We start from the raw sequence: 20,006 nt of genomic DNA on the forward strand, positions 1-20,006 counted from the left end.
AATGAGTTGTCTGTAGGGTGTGGGATCTTCTAGAAGAGTCTCATCCTTCAGTTTTAATTTAGCATTGATCACTTCAGGAGTTTCCACTCTCTTATCATCTGAAATTCTAGATTTAGTACATATATCTGCAACAAGTTTCATTTGAGAAAGTATATATCCACGGGAAGAGTATGCAACTTCAATTCCTAAAAAATATCTCAAGAATCCTAAATCAGACATATCAAAATTAGTTTTTAACATATTTTTAACATTACGAACACCAATTTGATTGTTCCCTGTTATAATCATATCATGACATAGAGTAGAAGAATAACAATACCAGTTCCTGCATTTTTCACAAAGAGAGCAGTGTCAGTATAATATGAACGAAAACCCAGACTAGTCATAACATCACTAAATCTATCATACCAAGCCTTGGGAGCCTGCTTAAGACCACATAATGTTTTTAAAAGTTTAAGAATTTTTCTCTGTTCAATGTTAAATCTCGGCGGAGGATCCATATAGACTTCTTCATTGAGGTTTCCATTAAGGAAAACATTTTTAACATCCAATTGATATATAGGTCATTTTTTAGTTGATGCCACAACTATTAGGGTTTTAACACTAGTCATTCTAGCTACACCAGCAAGGGTTTTCTCATAGTCAATACCATATTCTTGTGAGTATCTTTTAGCTACTAATCTTGCTTTATATTGTTCTAAAGTTTCATCACTTTTAGTTTTAACTTTAAAAACCCATTGATATCCAATAGGTTTCTTGTTTGGAGTAAGTTTAACTATTTCTCAAGTGTTAGCTTTCTTAAGAGCATCAACTTCTATATTCATTGCTTCAATCCAATGTGGTATATTTTTGGCTTGATTATAATGTGCGGGCTAATGATAAGAGTGTAAAGTTATTAAGCAAGCCTATAATTAGGTGTTAGAGTTTTATATGACACAACCTATTTGGTGAAATGGATTCTCTAGTAGATCGTCTAAGAGAGGCTTTTTCTAGAGACTCACTGTTTTGAGAGAATTTTTCTAAGGCACTAATAGGTTTATTTTGCTCATGCCAGGTATAAACTTGAAGGTTTTTATCAATAATATCATCACTATTTGGTGATGCTTCAATATTAGAGTTTTCATGATGTGTATCATCTATTATTTCAAAATGATTCAAAGAATCATCACTAGTATGCATATCTTTCGTTGGAGAAAGATCATATAAAAACATATAGTCAACTTCATCTTTTTTATCAAGATTTTCAAAACCATTTTCATCTTCTAAGAAGGTCACATCTTTGGAAATATAAAGTTTGTTATTTTTGAAATCAAAGCATCTGTATCCTTTTTTATTTTCACCGTATCCAAGGAAAACACATTCAATCGCTTTTGGAGACAACTTGTCTCTTATATAAAAGTACAAAGCATTTACAACCGAAAATATGTAAGATATTGAAGTCGGGTGCCATGTTGAAAAATTTTTCATAAGGAGAGACATTTCTTAAATTGGATGATGGCATACGATTTGTTAAATAAGTGGAAGTTCACATGGCTTCGGCCCGAAAACTTTTAAGAATATTTTTAGAAATAAGCAGTGTTTTTGCGGTTTCTACAATATGCCTATACTTTCTTTCCACTAGCCCATTTTGTTGAGGTGTTCTAGGACATGATCTTTTATGATAAATTCCATTTTGCTTTAAATAATCTTGGAAATCATTGGATAGGTTTTCTCCACCCGAATCAGGTTTAAGAATAGATATATTACTTTGAAATTGATTTTTAATTTTTATGCAAAATTCTTTAAAAAAGGAGAAAACTTATAATTTAAGATTAAGAAAATAGATCTATACATACCTAGTAAAGTCATCGATAAATGTTACGTAATATGAATAACCACCCTTAGACATAACCGGAGATGGACTCCATACATCTGAGTGCACCAATTCAAAAGGTCTTGTTGAAATAAATGTTCTAGTTGGAAATAGAATAAACTTCATTTTCCCAAAAATACAATCTTTGCAATTTATATCTTTTTCTTTACAAAATTTGTTCCCAAAAGGAAAAAGATACATTTTTGAGTAGCTTGGATATCCAAGTCTTTTATGCCAAGTTTCAATACTCTTTTTTTGGACATAAGAACAAAATAAGTTTGAAGGAAGAGTCAAATGATCCATAAAAGAGAGGTCTCCTTTCCTATGACTTTGCTCAATCCGCTTTCCGGAGTGGAGATCTTGCACAAAGCAACCATTAGATGAGAAAAATATTTCACATCCATGATCGGCAATTTGAGAGACTGAAAAAAGGTTTATGTTCAATTTTGGAACAACTCTAACTTTTGGAACAAAAAAAAATTAAGAATTTTTGGGATCTAGTGTTCCTATACTCTTTATTTTTAAAAAGGTTCCATTGGCCATAGAGACACAAGATATTTTTGAATTTGTGTACACATCGGTTAAAGCATCATGGGGAGTCATATGAAAAGATGTTCCAGGATCTAAAATCCAAGAATACATACTGGGTGGTGATGTGGAGGCAATGACGGCACCCGATGTAGAAGAGGTAGCTTTGAAAATTTATTGAAGAGCCATGGAAATTTGTCCAAGTGTTTCTGTAAGATCTCCATTCTTACCTTCATCTTTCTTTTTGGTGGTTGATTCTTCAACGGAAGCAACTTTAGGCTTGAAAGTTTCATTTAATTTGGGGCAAGCAGGTTTAATATGACCCAGCTCATAACAATGATGACAAACAATCATCTTTTTACCTCCACCATTGTTATTATTGTTGGTATAGTTACCTTGCCTCCCAAAGTGGGGATTTATATGTTTTAACATTGTTGCCGGGTTTAGACACGACTAAGACTTCATCAACACTCTTACTCATGCCAAGCCAAGTTTCTTCTTGAGTAATTTCGGCAATAACATCTTCCAGATGTGGAAGAGTGGATCTATGTAGAAGGGAGAATCTTACTTGCTCAAATTCGGGACGAAGCCCAAGTAGAAATTGAAACAATATTTCTTGTTTCATGGCCACCCACTTAGGCTCCAAAAGTGTTAATTCATCCCATAAAAGATTTAAAACACTATAATAATCTTGAATCTTTAAATCACCTTGTTTGGTGGTTCTCAACAACCATTAACATTTCCCACATGTGCTCTGTATGAGTTTTGGATCTTAGCCAGATTTGACCTAATCCACTCAGACCCCTACCTAGTAGTGTACCCATACTTGTACCCGTGTCCAGGCATGTTGATGCCGGTACCCCGTCCCTTCAATCGTACCCATGTTTTGTAGCTTAATTATCCCAGTATAAAAGGCTTGCAGATAACTTTTCTATAAAGAAGCTACATACTCGGAAAGAAGTAATTTTTGCAGTTGATCATGCAACCTTTTGTTGTTTCAGAACACTATGGAACTGCACTCTATTGTAAAGTCTTGGTATGTAGTAGTGGCCCTTCTAGCGTTGGGTTCCTCTGAACAAATATAACATTCTAGAGGCAAGCTTGATGATGGGTTGAGGGTGTTTTTGATGCAAGAAGGATCCTTTTTACAACTTCCATATGTGCATCCTGTGGTTCATCTGTGAACTGGCATTCTGACTTACATAACATCAATATAATGAAGGTTCACTATTTTAGTTCTCCTATGTTTTGATAGGTAAATGTTGGAGCGTATGCAAAAAGGATCCTTTTTACAACTTCCATATGTGTAGCCTGTGGTTCATGTGTGAACTGGCTTTCTGACTTACATAACATCAGTATGATAAAGGTTCAATATTTTAGTTACAACTTCCATATGTGTATTTTAGTTTTGTTCCTTTTGCCCATCATTAATTACATTGTAGTCACTGTGTCCTATATTTAAAGTAGCTAAAGTTGCAAGAAAATTCTTCTTAATCATGGTAATATTCTTTGCAAGGTCCCTGACCCAGTTAGCAGTTCCAAATTTTATGCTTAAATACCATAGGTTTTGGATAACATTCTTCTGAAAGGTATCTCAATTTGAAACAAATGTGCTTGGTGTTTCCTACTGCTAGATGTTTTTTCTTTTTCTTTTGTTAATGTCATCAACCTAGTCTTGATACATGTTTTTTGCTTGTGTAAAATCTTTTGTGGAAATGATCTCATTGATTATGAAGTGATGACATCTATAAGTGGGTTAATACCAAGGTTGCAAAACTAGGAAGCGAAAGCAGGAAACAATACGGGAAGCGGAAGCGAGTCATTTTAAAATTTATAGGAAGCGGGAAGCGAAGTATCGATTTAAAAGCTAAATATTAAAAAAAATGAAGCAATATGGTAATTGAATAGGAATCAAATAAAAACTAAAATAAAATTGATCATTCTTATATTTCATGATTTTTCAGTAAAAGAGTTAAATTTTTGTTAAAATCTAACAATGATGGTTACTAATTTAAAGAAAGTACATGGAAAGTGAGTGAAAGCGTGGGAGAAAATACATGAAAAGAAACGTGAGAAAAGCATGTAGGAAGCATAGACCATGTGTGTGGGAAGCAAAGAAGAAGCGTGGGGGAATCAAGATTCCCATGAAGTTTCGGAAGAGAGGAGTATCGCGCTTTCGAAGTGAGTTTTCGGGAAACGAGCTTCCCACCTACCTAAGAAGCTTCCGGTAACTCTGGTTCTTACTTTTTTTTTGCAAAAAATAAGCTTTTGCAAGTTCTTTTTGGCTATACATACCCTTCATAAAGAACCAAGCCTCGTTGGCTCTACGAAATTTAAAGCTCTTGCAAGTTCTTTTTGGCTATACATACCCTTCATAAAGAACCTAGCCTTGTTGGCTCTACGAAATTTAACTATATTAGCACATACCTTGAGTTCTACATTATTTATGAACCATGCAAGAATTTTTGCATGATTGCTCTCCCAATCTTCCACCTTTCTTTGATGATCTTCAATGGCCTTGAGGCAAGTATCTCCCTTAAGAGTTTTTTCTTGATCTCCTTCTATCTTGGTGAACTTTAGTTGAGGTTCCAGAATAGAACCCATTACATAACCTCAAAGTTTTTTTCCTTTGAAATTATTCTCCATTGTGGATGCCCACGTCATGTAATTTTTGCTATTGAGTTTGAAGAAAAGATCAATCTTGGATTCCATTGCACGGGAAGGAAGAGGGAGAGTATTGTCATGACTTCAACTCCAAGAACCATATGACTCTGATACCATGTAATGAAGTATGCGAAAATGTAATATAAAAATGCTAATGCATTCATAATGTCCAAGAATGGACAAACACAAAGGCAAGAGATAGATAAGAGAGAAGTCTACTATGGGACAATGCAAGCCTTAAAAATGCTGCACAAATAAAAAAGTAAATAGATTTATTGAAGAGGAGCTCTCAAAGCTTAAGAATTACGAGAGAACACCCCTATTTGTGCACAAATGAGTGAAAAAGGAAACCATCGGGGGCTCCCACATGTAGTCGTTGGGATCCCCCAATGGTCATATTTATGACCGTTGGGTGGTCCCAACGACTATAGTGTGGGATCCCCAATGTATTAAATATAAAAATAAAAAGAAAAAAAATATAAAAAGATAAAAACTAAACTACCTATTACAATAATTGTTTATAGAAACAACTATGTGAAATAACCAAAATACCCCTATCAGATATATTATATATATATATATATATTTATACATATATTTTAACACCCTCCATAGAGGGAAAGTTCCTTCTATTGAGAATACAATTGAGGAGTTAAGCATGAAAGAAAATAGGCTTAAAAGGTGAACTATAAAGAATGATGATAACTCTGTACTAGCCGTAGCTAGGCCGAAAAACTGTGTTCGTATCTACAAACCACCTCATTATGGAAGGCAAAGCAATGAGTATTATGAAAAACAAGGCAATGGGTATGAAAAGAAAAAAATTATTTGTTATTATTGCCATGAACTAGGACACATTAAAACATATTGTCCTCAGTTAAAAAGGACATATGAGAAGAATGTTGCCTCGGTTAGTCCTCCACAAGAGTCAAATGATGTTAGAACCACACAAGTCATCTATTGGGAACATGTATTTGACTCAATTAGTGAAGGCTCTTTAACCTCTCCTTAAATGAGCATCTTCATCAACTAGAGTCGTTGTTTCACCCTTCTCTTATCCTGGTAGGTCTTTTTAGCTTCTTGACTTAAATGCCTCATTTCACATAACACAAAATGGTGGTATTTTATCCGAATGTCATAACTCAAGTGGGTCAAATGTGTTTACTGCCGATGAGACATCTCTTGAGATAAAAGGAATAAAAAATTTTGAAAATATTTTTCAAAGCTTAAAAAAATTTGTACATAAAAAATTGGATATATTCCTAAATTAAATTTAAATATTTTGTCTGTTTCTTTATCTGACCATAGATGTAATGTTCCCTTTTCCTTTAATAGTTGTTGGGTACAAAATCACTAGTCAAGGAGGTTGATTGGAGAAGGTCATAGAGAAAGAGGCTTATACTACATGAATTTTTTGGAAATACTCAAGAATACTTTTTGTTGTAATGTTCAAAAATTAGGTTTGAATTTGTGGCATAAAAGGCTTGGTCATCCTAATGTATCCCAAATTAAGTATTTTTCAAATTTGAAAAAATTTTGTAATTTTGAAAATTTTATTTGTGAAGATTGTATTCTTAGCAAAATAAAGAGATTACCATTTCAAGAAAGAACTGTTGTTTATTCTAGACCGCTTGAGTTAGTACATTTGGATGTTTAGGGCCCAATGCCTATATTATCTAAAGGTGGATTTGCTTACTATATAATTTTTGTTAATTTTTCTAGGCATACTTGGATTTATTTTCTTAAACATAAGTCTGAAGTTTTCTTACATTTTCAAACATTTTACAGTCTGGTCAAAAATAAGTTTAAAAAAGATATTTCTATCTTTCGCATTGATTTAAGGGGAAAATTTTTATCAAAAGAATTTAAAGATTACCTAAACCTAAATGGCATCACACATAGAAAATCTTGTCCTTACACTCCACAAAAAAATTTAGGCCGAAAGGAAGCATAGACATTATAAAAACAACAAGAACTTTGCTTATAACAAACCAAGTACCAAAAGATTTTTGAGTTAAAGTCACATTGACTAGTGTTTATCTTATCAACCAAATGCCATCCTCTTCTTTGCAAAATGTGTTGCAAATTGAAAAACTTTTCAAATTAATCCCTGATTATTCTAGATTGAAAATCTTTGGGTGTAACTACTTTGTCTTTACTAAAAAAAAAATGATAAACTTTCTCCTCATGCTATTCTTTGTGTTTTTTAGGGCATGCAAATAACCAAAAAGGCTATAGATGTTTTGATTTTAGAAATAAAAAACTATATGTTTAAAGAAATGTGTCCTTGGAAAACGAAAGATTCTTTGAATTTGAAAAATCTAAAGAAATAATTGAGTATTCTTTTTTTTGGATTTAATTCCAAAATATGATGATTGTGATTGTGATCTTAATGAAGGTCATAAGCTTAGAAATGATGTGGTGAGTGAAGAACACTCTCATGATGATGAGATTAGAGAAGAGCATTCTTGTAAAGATCAGAATTGTATACAATATTCTAGGCACATTGATTCTAAACGTCCATGTGCACTTAAAAGATATTTTGATATTGAAAACTAGTCGAAAATATAAACTAGGAGGTCATCTAGAATCTCAAAATCCCCTAAAAAACTTGTCTTATGATTCTTTTTCACCTAAGTACCAAGCCTACATTGCATTAATACATTCCTATATATAACCCTCGACCTATGCTCAAGCAAAAGAACACTTTGAATGGGTAAAAAAAGGGTTATCGGAAGCGTTACATGACATGGGGAAGCACATTTTCCTGAAACACGGTTCAGAAGCATTAAATGCCACTCTTCCGAAATGTCATGGGAAACTCACTTTTAATTTGGGAATTGAGCTTCCCATTTAGGGGAAGTGTGTTTTCCCCTAAAATAAAAACGCTCTTCCCCAAAATAGGAAGCGTGATTTCCTCTACTTGGGAAATGTGCTTCCCTAAAAAGGGAAGTGTGCTTCCCCTAAATGGGAAGCTCACTTCTCATTTTAGGGAAGCGATCTTCCCATTTTAACCTCGTGTTTTGATTTTTTTACAAAAAAAAAATGATTGTAAAATACCCTTTTTAAAATGGTATTATGGTAAATGGTCCCTATAAAAGGGAAAGTCAGCCCTATTTGACTCTCTCTCTCTCCTGCTCCCTCGTTTTTTTGGCGACCTCCAGTGACGATGAGGCAACATGGGTAGAATCACAATGTACACATTAATCTCCCTCTCTCTCTCTCTTTTTCTCTTGTCTCTCTCTCTCTCTCTCTCATTCTCCCTCACTCTCTTTTTCTCTCGTCTCTCTCTCTCTCATTCTCCCTCTCACTCTCTTTGTCTCATGCTTCCCTCTCTCTCTCAATCTCTCTTTCTCACGCTATTTGTCTCTCGCTCGCCCTTTCGCTCTCTTTTTCCCTTACACTCTTGAGTCTCTCGTCTTCCTCTTGCTTTCTGTCTCTCACACTCACTCTCTATCTCCCATTTGTCTCTCACTCGCTCTCAGTCTCTCTTCCTCTCTCGCTCTCAGTCTCTCATGCTCTTTCACTCTCTGTTTGTCTCCCATTTGTCTCTCGCTCTCTTTTTCTCACAGGCTCTTTGTCTCTCACGCTCTCTATCCTCTTTCTTTGTCACGCTCTCTCTCTCTATATTGTTCTTAAATATAATTTTTTAGTTTTAAGAATATGAATTATGGATCTTTTTGATGTATTATTTATTAAATGCTTGCAACATGATGCATTTGTTAAATAGTTGCAACATGAATATGAATTATGAATTTTACTTGATATATTATTTATTAAATACTTGCAACAGATGTATTTGTTAAATGGTTGCCCTTTGCATATATGATTCAGTTTTTAGATACTCATGTTTTATTTATTTTTTAAATATAATTACATTTTTGCTTCATAATCGCTTCTCTTTGGCTTCCTACTTGAATCCTAGGTCGCTTCCCTCTTTGTTTCTTCTTCGAATCCTGATTCACTTCCATTTTGATTCCTAGGTTGCCTTCGGTCCGCTTCTCTTATCGCTTTCGAGATGATTTCTAGTTCGCTTCTAAGTCGTCCCGTGCTTTCCTCCCCCTAAAATTATGTAAGTGTCTCGCTTCCTCGACTGACAACTTTGGGTAGTAGCCATCAGGGTAGAGCTAGAAACCTTGAAAAGAGCCAATACTTGGGACTATTCAAAACATTCCCCAACGAAAGAAACCTATAGGTCAATGGCGGAGCCAGAAGTTTTTCCTTGGGTGGGCAGACTTCGGGTCTCGGGGACAATGCTATGGTCTTGAAGGACGATCCTGTAAAGAGTATGCACAAGTAGCAATGACAGTGGAATTAAATGTATGAAATTCTCAAACTATTTAACATGACTAGCGACTGGTTTAAGTACTGATTTATGGAACAAAATAATTCAGCAAACTGTCTCCTAAAAGATGCCTAAACGCTGTTTAAAATGTGCGAACACTGTAGGAACTCGACCCTTAGAAAAAGACAATGGGTGGCCAAAAAATATGAACCAAACTGGTTTAGCTGAGTCAGTGAGCCATTTCACCAAACAGTTGGTGTGTGTCCCACACCCATACTACTAACAGCGCTTTTGGCTTAAAATCCAAGACGAAAAAAATCGTGAAACACAAACCCTATCCTAAACCAAATTACTAACAATTCAAGCAAGCAAAAATAGAAATCAGATTTAACTCAAAAACTACATATACCAGTTGGAGTTGGTTAACACAGATAAATAGGAATAGCTAACTGCCCGACAAATGGTATTCAAATTGAATTGAATAGCGTCAAGTAGATAGGAAGATTAACAGCTAAATGCAAACAAAATAACCCACTGAAAATACGCATTCAGCTGGGATGTTGGGACGTTTCACCCAGTGGCGGAGCCAGGGGTGGGCATGGCTGTGCATCGTGTTGGCAGTCGTCGCCGGCAGGTCTTTTGGTCGGCGACATGGGCGACATGGGTCGTCTGATGCTTTGCGGTTTCTGAGAAACTGAAGGCTTCGGTTTCTCAGAAACTGCAAACAGGGTTATCGTGTTTGCCGATCGACAAGAAAAGCAAGAGAGAGGGGGTAGGGACTAGGGAGGTTACCTGAGACAGTGCGACGACCGGCTGCTAACGATGGTCGCCAGAGATTGGCGAAGGTCCGACTGACTGCGACACTGGTGCCTCGCGTCGCCGGAGATTGCAGCAGAGAGGGAGAAGCTCGGAGGGGGCCACCGCCACCGCGGGTTCACCGAAGGGAGGCCGGAGACACTTCAGAGCATAGGGGTTGCCGGCGAATGGGGTTGCCGCCTTGCCTGTGACAGAAGGGGAACGCCCGGACGGAGGGGCAGAGCACATACGATAAAGGAAAACTGCGAGGGTTTTACCCCTCGCCCCTTTTGGCAGGCTCTAGACTCATCGAGAGCCCGGGTCCGGTCGACTCGGTTTCACGAGTCCCGATTCGATTCGGTTTTCCGAGTCATGAGTCGACTCGGTTTCAAATTTTAGGGTGGGTGGCTGCCCACCCCTGGCTCCACCACTGCTATAGGTTGTAGATGGGTGTATAAGGTGAAAACCAAGAGTGATGAAACTCTTGAAAGATACAAAGTCAGATTAGTTGGCAAGGGATACTTTCAAGAATATGATAAATTTTGAAGAAACCTTTGCCCCAATTGCTAGGATGGCCACAATTAGGACCTTAGTAGCCCTAGCCTCTGTGAGAAGATGACTATTATATCAGATAGACGTTAAGAATGCATTCTTTAATGAAAATTTGGTTAAAAAGTTTATATGGAAGCACCACCTAGTGTAACTATTCTTAAAGAAAAAGTTATTCGTTTGGATAAAGCTCTTTATGGTCTTAAATAAGCACCGAAAGCTTGGTATGACAGGTTTAGTCATGTTATGCTTGATATTGGGTTTCAATCTTGTTTAACTGACACAACATTGTTTGTTTAGCTTTTTGATGCAGATATTATTATTCTTCTTCAAGAAACATTTTGAAATGATCGATTTGAAGTTTTTAAAATATTTTCTTGGAATTAAAGTTGCTTATTTTTCTAGAGGTTATCTATTGACTCAATCTAAATTTGCTCTTGATATTGTTGCTAGGTTTGAAATCTCAAATGATAAGAAGGCTGACACTCCTGAGGTTGTCAATGCTAAGATGAGAATTGATGATGGAGAACCACTTAAAAATCCAACTCTGTACGGATTGCTTATCAACGCACTTTCTTATCTTTCAATTATGAGACCTGACATAGCGCTGCAGTTCACACAACCAGTCAATTTCAGCATACTCCCACTCCTGTTCACATGGAAGCAGTCTTGCATATTATTAGATATATTAAAACTTTTATTTATAGAGGCTTTTTCTTATCTGCTTCTTCCACATTAGATTTAACTGCTTATAATGATGCAAACTGGGGAGGTGATCCCAATTACAGACACTCAATTACGGTTTTTTATGTTTTCTTAGGTGAATCGTTGATCTCATGACGGTGTGAGAAGCAATAAAAGGTCCCTCTCTCTTTGATTGAAGCAGAATAGCAAACCATAGCTACAACCACTATGGAGGCCATATGACTTAAAAGATTGTTGTCCAATATGGGAGTTCAGATCAAAGGTGCCTCACGAATGTGTTGTGATAACAAAAGTTTCATCTACATTGCCAGCAACTGGACCCTTTCACGAGCATACCAAACATATTGAGATGAACTATCACTATGTACGAGAGGAGTATCTACATGGCACTATCGATTTGCCCTATGTTACCTTAAAATATCAGTTGGCGGATTTCTTCATCAAACCTCTCGTTGCTCCTAGATTTCACTTTCTCTTAGACAAACTTCTGGTTGTCCAACTGTAAGTTTGAGAGGGAGTGTTAAATTATATATATACATATATTGTAGATACATATGTATATGTATTGTAATAAACGGCAAAAAAAAAAGCTTGGATTCGGGTCAGATCCGGACCCGGACCCGAAAGGGAGGCACCGCCTCCCGTGTCTTTTGAAGACAGCGAGGCAGGGGTTTCAAAGAGAAACCCCGCCCCCCTTCTTCCTCTCTCGGCCTATCTCCGCCGACCGAATCCCTCTTTCCCCCTCGTTCGTCCCTGCGGCCAGAGACGCCGGTGACTCGCCGCCGGCCACCGCCTTCATCCCGTGTGCTGTAGGGAGTCGACAACCTCAGCTGTCGGCCATCTCCTTCCCTCTCTCTGCTGCGAAGGTGCCGGTGACCCACCGCCACCGCATTTCGCTCCGGCAACCCCAGGTACGCATCCACCTCCCCTCTTTTCCCTTCCTTCTGCCTCCTCTTCCACTTCTTCTTCTCGGTGAGGGGTCAACCGACAGGGGGGCAGGGCCCCCTGTCGTCGCCTCTCATCGGCAGGGGGTTACCCCCTGCCTTTCTCAGGATCAACCGACAGGGGGGGGGGGGGGCTGAGCCCCCTGTCGTCGACAGGGAGACTCGACCCCCCCCCCCCCACTGTCTCTCTCTCTTTGGGTCGACTGACACGGGGGGGCAGAGCCCCTGTCGTCGCCAGGGGGCTCCGCCCCCTGTCACTTGCTGTGTCGACAGGGGGCTTCGCTCCCCTTGTCCCTCTTGTTTCGCCGGCAGGGAGCGGAGCTCCCTGTGTCGGCCCACCTTTTCGGCAGGGGCTACTGCCCCCTGCCTTTTGTGGATTCCTCAGCAGGGGCGGAGCCCCTTCCTCTTCGTGGTTCTCACGGCAGGGGAGGGGCTGAGCCCTCCTCCCTGCCTCCTGTTACGGCAGCCCCTCTTTGTTCCCTCTGTTCGGCAGGGGAGGGGCACGACCCCTGTCTGCTTCTGTTACGGCAGGGGAGGGGTCGAGCCCCTCCTCCCTGCTCCTTGCTCCCTATCATGGCAGGGGAGGGGCTGAGCCCCCTCTCCGCTCGTTGTTTTGACAGGGCAGGGGGTCGAGCCCCTCCCTGCTCCTTGTTGCGGCAGGGGAGGGGGCCGAGCCCTCCCTGTGCCTCTTTTCTCGTTAGGCAGGGGCATCGCCCCTGCCTTCGCTGTTTTTCGGCAGGCCGGGGCAAGCCCCCTCACCTCGCTTTTCCCTGGCATCAGGCGGGCCTCCGTTCGTTGTTGACAGGCAGAGGCTTTGACCCTGCCTCTCTTCTGCTTTGTCAGGCAGGGGCGCAACCCTGCCTGCCCTCGCTTTATGAGAGCAGGGGTGCAACCCCTTGCCTCCTTGGAGTTCGCTGACCGCAAGTCAGCAAGGGGTCGCAGCCCTTGCCCCTGCTTCTTGCGCTTATAGCAGGTGTGCATGTGCACGATGCCCCTGCCTCTGCTTCCTTTACGTCAGGATGGCGATAGTGGCCCTGACCTTCTATTTTTGGTATTGGCTTGCTAAGATCGTCATTTTTGCAGCTCGTACGATGGATCCCGCTCGCGCTCCGCGACTTGAGCCATCCATCACTTACTCTTGCAGACGGCAGCAAACTTGCAACTCTTAAAGGTAGGGGAAGATTGCACAGAAGACTTGAACAATTGAATTAAGTTCAATCAACTAAAAATGGACCATTAAATAAATATATATATATATATATATATTTATACGAGTACGCATTTAACTCAAGGACGCGGTTTCGCGATATTTGTCCTTTACTTTGTCGTCGTGCATCACACAAAGGTTCTGCGTTGCACTTCTGCTTACCGCCTTTACTTTGCCGTCGCGCTTTGCGCCTAGGCTCTTGCTTTTGCATGTGTGTTGGTATTGCCTTGTTATTGCAGATGACGTGCAAGTTCTTGCTCTTTGCGTATGCCTTAAAGGCATCCTCGTGGAGGATGCAAGGAGCATTTACCACTCTCCCTCTTGCGACAAGAGTTCAGTCGGGAGCGAGCGACACATCCTCGTCTAAGGAGAGAGATACCTCATAAGGATCCTGGCTCTTCGTGTGCACAGTCCTGCAGAGTCGACTTGAGATTTTAGGGAGTTGTGCAAAAGCATCAAAGACTGCTCTAAATCGAAGCATTTGGAAGGATGTGACTGGCTGGTTCTGCTCGCCTTTTTGGCATATCTCGGGTGATCCTGAATCGGTGGTTCGAGCGAACTTCTTAGCGGGTGTTCTGTTGAGAAACCCGTATCCCATCTATCGAGGCCGGTATCGAGTCATGCGAGACATGTAGATACCCCGATAGCGGATGTGATTCAAGTTAATCACATGCATAATGTTGGCACAAGGTACTGATGTTTCAAAAGATAAAGTAAAGTTGATAAACTTTACATCTTTGTGAAACACTCCTGTTGAGGCTTCTATTGAGGAGCTATACCCCCTTCATCCTAGAGTACTTGTAGTCGTGCACGACACGTCTAGTACTGCGATGATCGGATGAGACGGTCGTGCGACCTCGAACAACGTTAAATGCAAAATGTTGTAATCACATAAATGGCCTCACATTCGCCTTCACAGGCAAGATGCTCGAGTGGTTTAAAGACCACATCATAGGATGGGTCGTTAGTTAAGCAACCCCTAACGTACCTATTCGCTTCTATGTGTCTGTCAAGGGAGAGGCCAGAGCGGTACAAATTCCAATGGACAGGTTGTTAACAACCACCCTACGGGCAACGATCTGGCCTCCCCAGTCATTGGAGTTAGGGGAAAGGGGCTACAATAGTTAGCTCAACACTTCTACAGAAGTTGGATGCATCCGTGGCACTGCCTTCTTTGGGGAATCCTCTCTCGGCTAAAGTCGTCCCTTTGGAGCGAACTCAATTAGCTATTCGGGTTATTGAAAATACATAGAATAACAGACGCCCAAACTAGTCTCAGTTGTTTCTACGTTTTGCCTGCGCGTACCCGCAGACTAGTAATTATCGAAACATAAAGTTTGTTCACACTGGTCGTTGGGTCGTGAGATTCACTTGCACTATGGGTTCGCTTGCACTATTGATTCGCTTGCACTATTGATTCGCTTGCACTACGGATTCGCTTGCACTACTAATTCGCTTGCTTGCTCGGTAGTTCAGTATGCTACTCGTTGAGCTGTGCACGCCTGTCAAGGCGTTACTCTAGTTGGTTAAACTGCTTACGCAGTTCTTTGCGAAGTAATAAGGAGCTTCTCATACTAGTTAAATGCTTATAATAATAGCAGTATGCCAGTTGCTACATATTAGCATGTGACATGCTTTATCCCTTGGTCGAACTGTTTGGTGCTTGTTGTAGCGTAGCACTTGTTGGCTTGTATCTCTTATGATTGATGTGATTGCATACAACTCGTATTCTACGAACTGGTGGCAACTAGGATTGATGTGACCACTTGTCTTATAAGTTGCTTACATATTGTGATATAACTGCTGCCGTATGATTGCTTATGAATGGCTTGTGATGCAATGGTTTATGCCTTACGATTAATTTAATTACTTGTTGATGAACTGAGCCATTTGATGATAATTGTATGTTTTACGAGCATTGTTATGAGTGCTCGTCTTATTCAGTTGTTTTGTTTGGCTGACGGGTAGAGTTAGTTACTCTTCGCCCATAGAATCGACTGGATTGTCATATCTGCGTGTTCTCATGTGTCGTTTATGCATGCTTTGAGGTCCTATTTGAGGATTGTAATGTTCCTCGTGACAATAACATGATGCGTAGGATTATATGCTTTTATGTGAATTGATACAATGCATATTGCCGATATGCATGCTTGTGCCCATATTGTGGCTACTGACCCCGAGGCGGTCAATGGTTCAAAACAGTCGATTAATGATGCATGTATCACTGAGTAGTGCGTCTGTCGAGGACCTGATCTCCAAAGGATTATCTGCGAGGGTGTGTATGATCAAGACCAGGTACCCGGCTAGAGTGGTAGATTCTCTGTGAGGGTGTACACTGTCCACGAACAGGTAACTGCAAAGGCGGTGAACTCCTGTGAGGAAGAGTATGGTTCAAGACCAGGTATACCATCTAGGACGGAATTCCTTGTGAGGTTATACATTTCCCAGACCAGGTGATCCGGCGTTGATCTTGTTGTTTGTATTAGTGGCTATCGACCCTGAGAACGGTCATTTGTGTTGATGCGTGTATCACAATGATTTTCATTGGATATGGCATTTGTTGGGGACCCGTTTCCCAAAGGGGTTCGTTGTGGGGGTATGTATGGTCCAAGATCAGGTATACCCTCTAGGGCGGTAATTCCTTGTCAGGTCGTATATCTCTCGGACCGAACGATCCGACGTGGATCTTGTGTTTTTGCTTACCATAAAAAGTTATAGTGAGCTGTGATGATCTCCTGAGATTGTTTGTGATAGCCAACTATGAATTCATAGTTTCGGCTTTCTATTTTAGCATGATTACATGCAGGACTCAGATGTAAGAATCCGATCGTTAGCGATTTGAGTTAGTGATTATGTTTTGGACCTTCTACGGAAGTGTGAGCTTTTCTGAGAAAGTATGACACCTTAGTGAGTCATAACAGGTGGCAGTTGGCCGCGTAAGGTTTTGAGAGATGAGAATAAATTAAGGTTGTTCAGGACAAAGCGTTTGTTAGAAGTAGTGAGTGACAAACGATGTCCTGATGGTGATTAGACGCAGAGACCTCATTCTAGGAACGAGAACAAGCTAGTTGCGTGGTGGTTCACAGCCTACGATCAATTGAATCGCATGTTGCGTTGGTCAGTTGCACTGCTTACTTACTTTAAATTGCTTACTGTTTGCACTACTTACGCACTTGCACTACTTACTCGCTTGCACTACTTACTCGCTTGCACTACTTACTCGCTTGCACTACTTATTCGCTTGCACTACTTACGCGTTTGCACTATTCACCTGCTTGCACTGCTTACCTGTTTAACTGCATATCTGCTTTAAACTGCGTAACATACTGAATTAAATGTACTTAATTCAGTTTCTTGTAGTCTCTCTTGTGCACCTAATAGTTTTTCGTGAAACTAACCCATTCTATGGGTACAGGTGATGATTAGGTACACTACGGGCGATGGTGCGATTGCAAGATGACTTCAAGACTTCTTCTTCCTGCTCTTAGTTCGTGTCCTGGACGCTATGAGTTTGTATCGGATTTTCCTTGGGATATCCGAATCTTGCGAGTTTTGGTTCTTTTAGCTAACGTGCCCAAAGTTGTCAGCTTGCCTTATGATTTATCAAAAGAAAAATCTTCCGCTGATTTCATAAACAAACTCTGAAGGAAAGAGATATTCCTAGTCTCTTGCCTGTTTTTCTGAAAAGGTTTGCAAGTTTGAAATTTGGGGCGTTACATGTATACTATATATATTGTAACTAGGTTTTTAGTTTAGTTTTTTTCTTTTTCTTTTAGTTCTTATTGAACTAGTCAACTTAAAGTTGACTAATCAATAGAGACGTTGGAGCAAGTCCAAGCTCAAACGTCTCTATGGTGTTCCATGTTGTATATAAATAGGGGTGAACCCCCTCTCTCAATGTAATGCTTCTTGCATATCTTGAACTTCAATAAAATATTATTTTTTACATTTTGTGAGCCTCTTTTGTGTGCCCTTTTGAGGGTTTTGTGAGTGAGCCCTTTTGTGTGTCCACTTTTGTGATTTAGTGGACTTTATTAGAGGCTCTCATTTCCTTTCAGCAATCACACCTTTCATGAACAAAAAAACCATATAGTGATAGACTTTCATTATGTTAGAGAAGAGTATATAAGAGGAACAATAGAGTTGTCTTATGTGTCTTCCAAATATCAACTTGCAGACTTTTTCATCAAGGCCTTGCTCTCTCTTCGCTTTATGATTCTCCTCGGCAAACTTTCGGTTATCACACCATAAGTTTGAGGGAGAATGCTAGAATATTGTATTTTCACACACACACACACACACACACACACACATATATATATATATATATATATATATATATATTAGCAAAGTGGGACCGTCCAACCAAAGGAAGGTTCAAAATCTACAACCAACTATGATCGGATGGATCCCCTTCTCCAATGCTTGAGCAGCTCATCGATCAGACCTTATATATTTGTTCTTTATAATTTATTTAGTAAGAAATATGCTTTACATGAAGACTTTACGACATATAGACATGTTTTTCGAAACATGAAAAATCAACGGCTCACAATGCATTTAAAACTGTACAATACAAAGTGTTGTGGGCTGTTGATTTATAGTGCTTTAAAAAACACATCTAAACATAGAAAATTCATAATCCAAAACATGTCACTCACTAAATGTATGATAAAAATCCAATATGTAAAGTCTCGATAAAAAACTTGATCGTTAGAGAAGGAATACCATCAATTATTATCGGTTGTAGATTTTGGACCTTCCTTTGATTAGCCGGTCCCCCTTCCTTATATATTAATATGTATACTATATACATTGTATATGTATATATATTAGTATATTTATATATACATGTATTTCTATTAGTTTGTAAAGTAGGGTCTTTTATGTAATTTTTTCTTTATTATGGTATTTTTTATTTTTTTATTTTTGTGTAATAGGTTATGCCCATTAGAGGGCATTATTGACTCTCTTTTTTTATAGCCGTTGGGACTAGCCTAACTAGGTGTTGGGCTAGTCCAGTGGCTAGCTAATCTAGCCATTGAACTAGGTCAACGACTAGTAGAGCTAGCCTTCTTCTTCCCTTTGTATATATATGGGGGCTTCCCCATTTGTATTCCAAGCTTTTCTTAAGCATTTTAAGGGTTAATAAAATAATATTTTTATATTGTGCTTGTGCTTTATTGTATGTGTGCCCTTGTAGCTTTGTATTTGCTCTTAGTGGCTTGTGTATTGCCTTAGTGGCCTTGTGCTTGTGCACATTCTTGTTTTTCTTTTTGAGGCTTTGTGATAGTACTTTTCCCATTGATCTAAATGTTACAATGATGCAAGCTATTTTATTATCTCTTTGCTCATGAGTTTGTAGGAAATATAACTTGCTCATCAATCTTAATCGTTTTCAGGGTTAATTGTTTATTCTGGCTGCATAGGACATGTTCAATTTGATGATATTTATTGCCTAAAATTGATCATCTGTTTTCTCTACTTGGTAGATGGCTGATGCTGTGCTCATTGCAAAGTACTTGGGAGCAACATTGTTGTTACCAACCATCAAGAATAGTGATAATGAACCCAATGGGTGAGTACTGATGGTCATAATTTATTTGAAAATATTAAACGTTGGAATGGGTTTACCCAGCAATTGTTTTGTAATTTGCAAAAGGGCTAGATTTTCTTGGCTATATTAGTTAATATATTGAATTTGAGAATATATAACTAGACTATCAGAATGAATCTCAGGATGACCCAGTTGTACACAGGTCCATGATAAACTCTGGGTCTGGGTTCTGGGTTGGGATCCTGATGGGTAGATATGCAGAATATTTCTCCAAATAGCATTGAGTTTGGAATCACAAAACAATCATGACCAGTCTACCAACCAAACTACAATGAAAGCCTATGCATGGCCTACGGTTTTGGTCTCCAAGGGATTTAATTAAAACCCATACCAGCTGTATGCATTCTTGAGGGTTGGATTTTCTGGTAAGTCTTGTGCCCTTTACTGGTTCTATTTCTATGCTCATTTCCACTGGTCCTAGTCAACAAGCTGATTTCAATCTTGTAATCTCTTTTTTTGGTGCATGGATTATGAAAACTGGCATATTTTCACTAGCAGCTGGTTCTTTGATATTTATTTCAAATTGTGATATTTGAGGGTGGTTCTTGATAATTCTTTAGTGTCCTTATCTTCTGTGAAGCCCCATATTGTCATCCAGCAATAGTTTCTGTATTTTCATACAAAAATGCTTTCTATGTGAAACATGGGCCCCACTGTTAAGCCAACCAGGGGTTATTTTAGTCATTATGCCCTGCAGGGCCATTTCTGTAATTTGTGAAGTTGTCAAGGGCATTTTTGTCCTGGATATCCCATTTATGGTGGGATTGTAATTTTATGTGCCACTAGTTAATAGTGTCAATAGGGGCAGGTTAATGTAGTATAGGGACTTGTAATGTGTAGATAGAGAAGAAGCTAATGCA

General features: G+C 39.3%; 1 protein-coding gene across 1 annotated transcript in view; it reads left to right on the forward strand.

Moving 5' to 3' along the window:
• LOC149817587 (protein MANNAN SYNTHESIS-RELATED 1-like) overlaps window positions 1–20,006 on the forward strand; it is a 79,558-nt gene that overhangs the window by 46,855 nt on the left and 12,697 nt on the right. The window contains exon 4 of the mRNA XM_089985455.1: window positions 19,022–19,107. Within this exon, the coding sequence (XP_089841581.1) occupies window positions 19,022–19,107 (86 nt within the window). The remainder of the gene's footprint in view (window positions 1–19,021; window positions 19,108–20,006) is intronic.

Source organism: Nuphar pumila, chromosome 13 (genome assembly GCF_984573655.1).
Source record: "Nuphar pumila chromosome 13, dmNupPumi1.hap1.1, whole genome shotgun sequence".
In the NCBI taxonomy this organism is placed as follows: domain Eukaryota; kingdom Viridiplantae; phylum Streptophyta; class Magnoliopsida; order Nymphaeales; family Nymphaeaceae; genus Nuphar; species Nuphar pumila.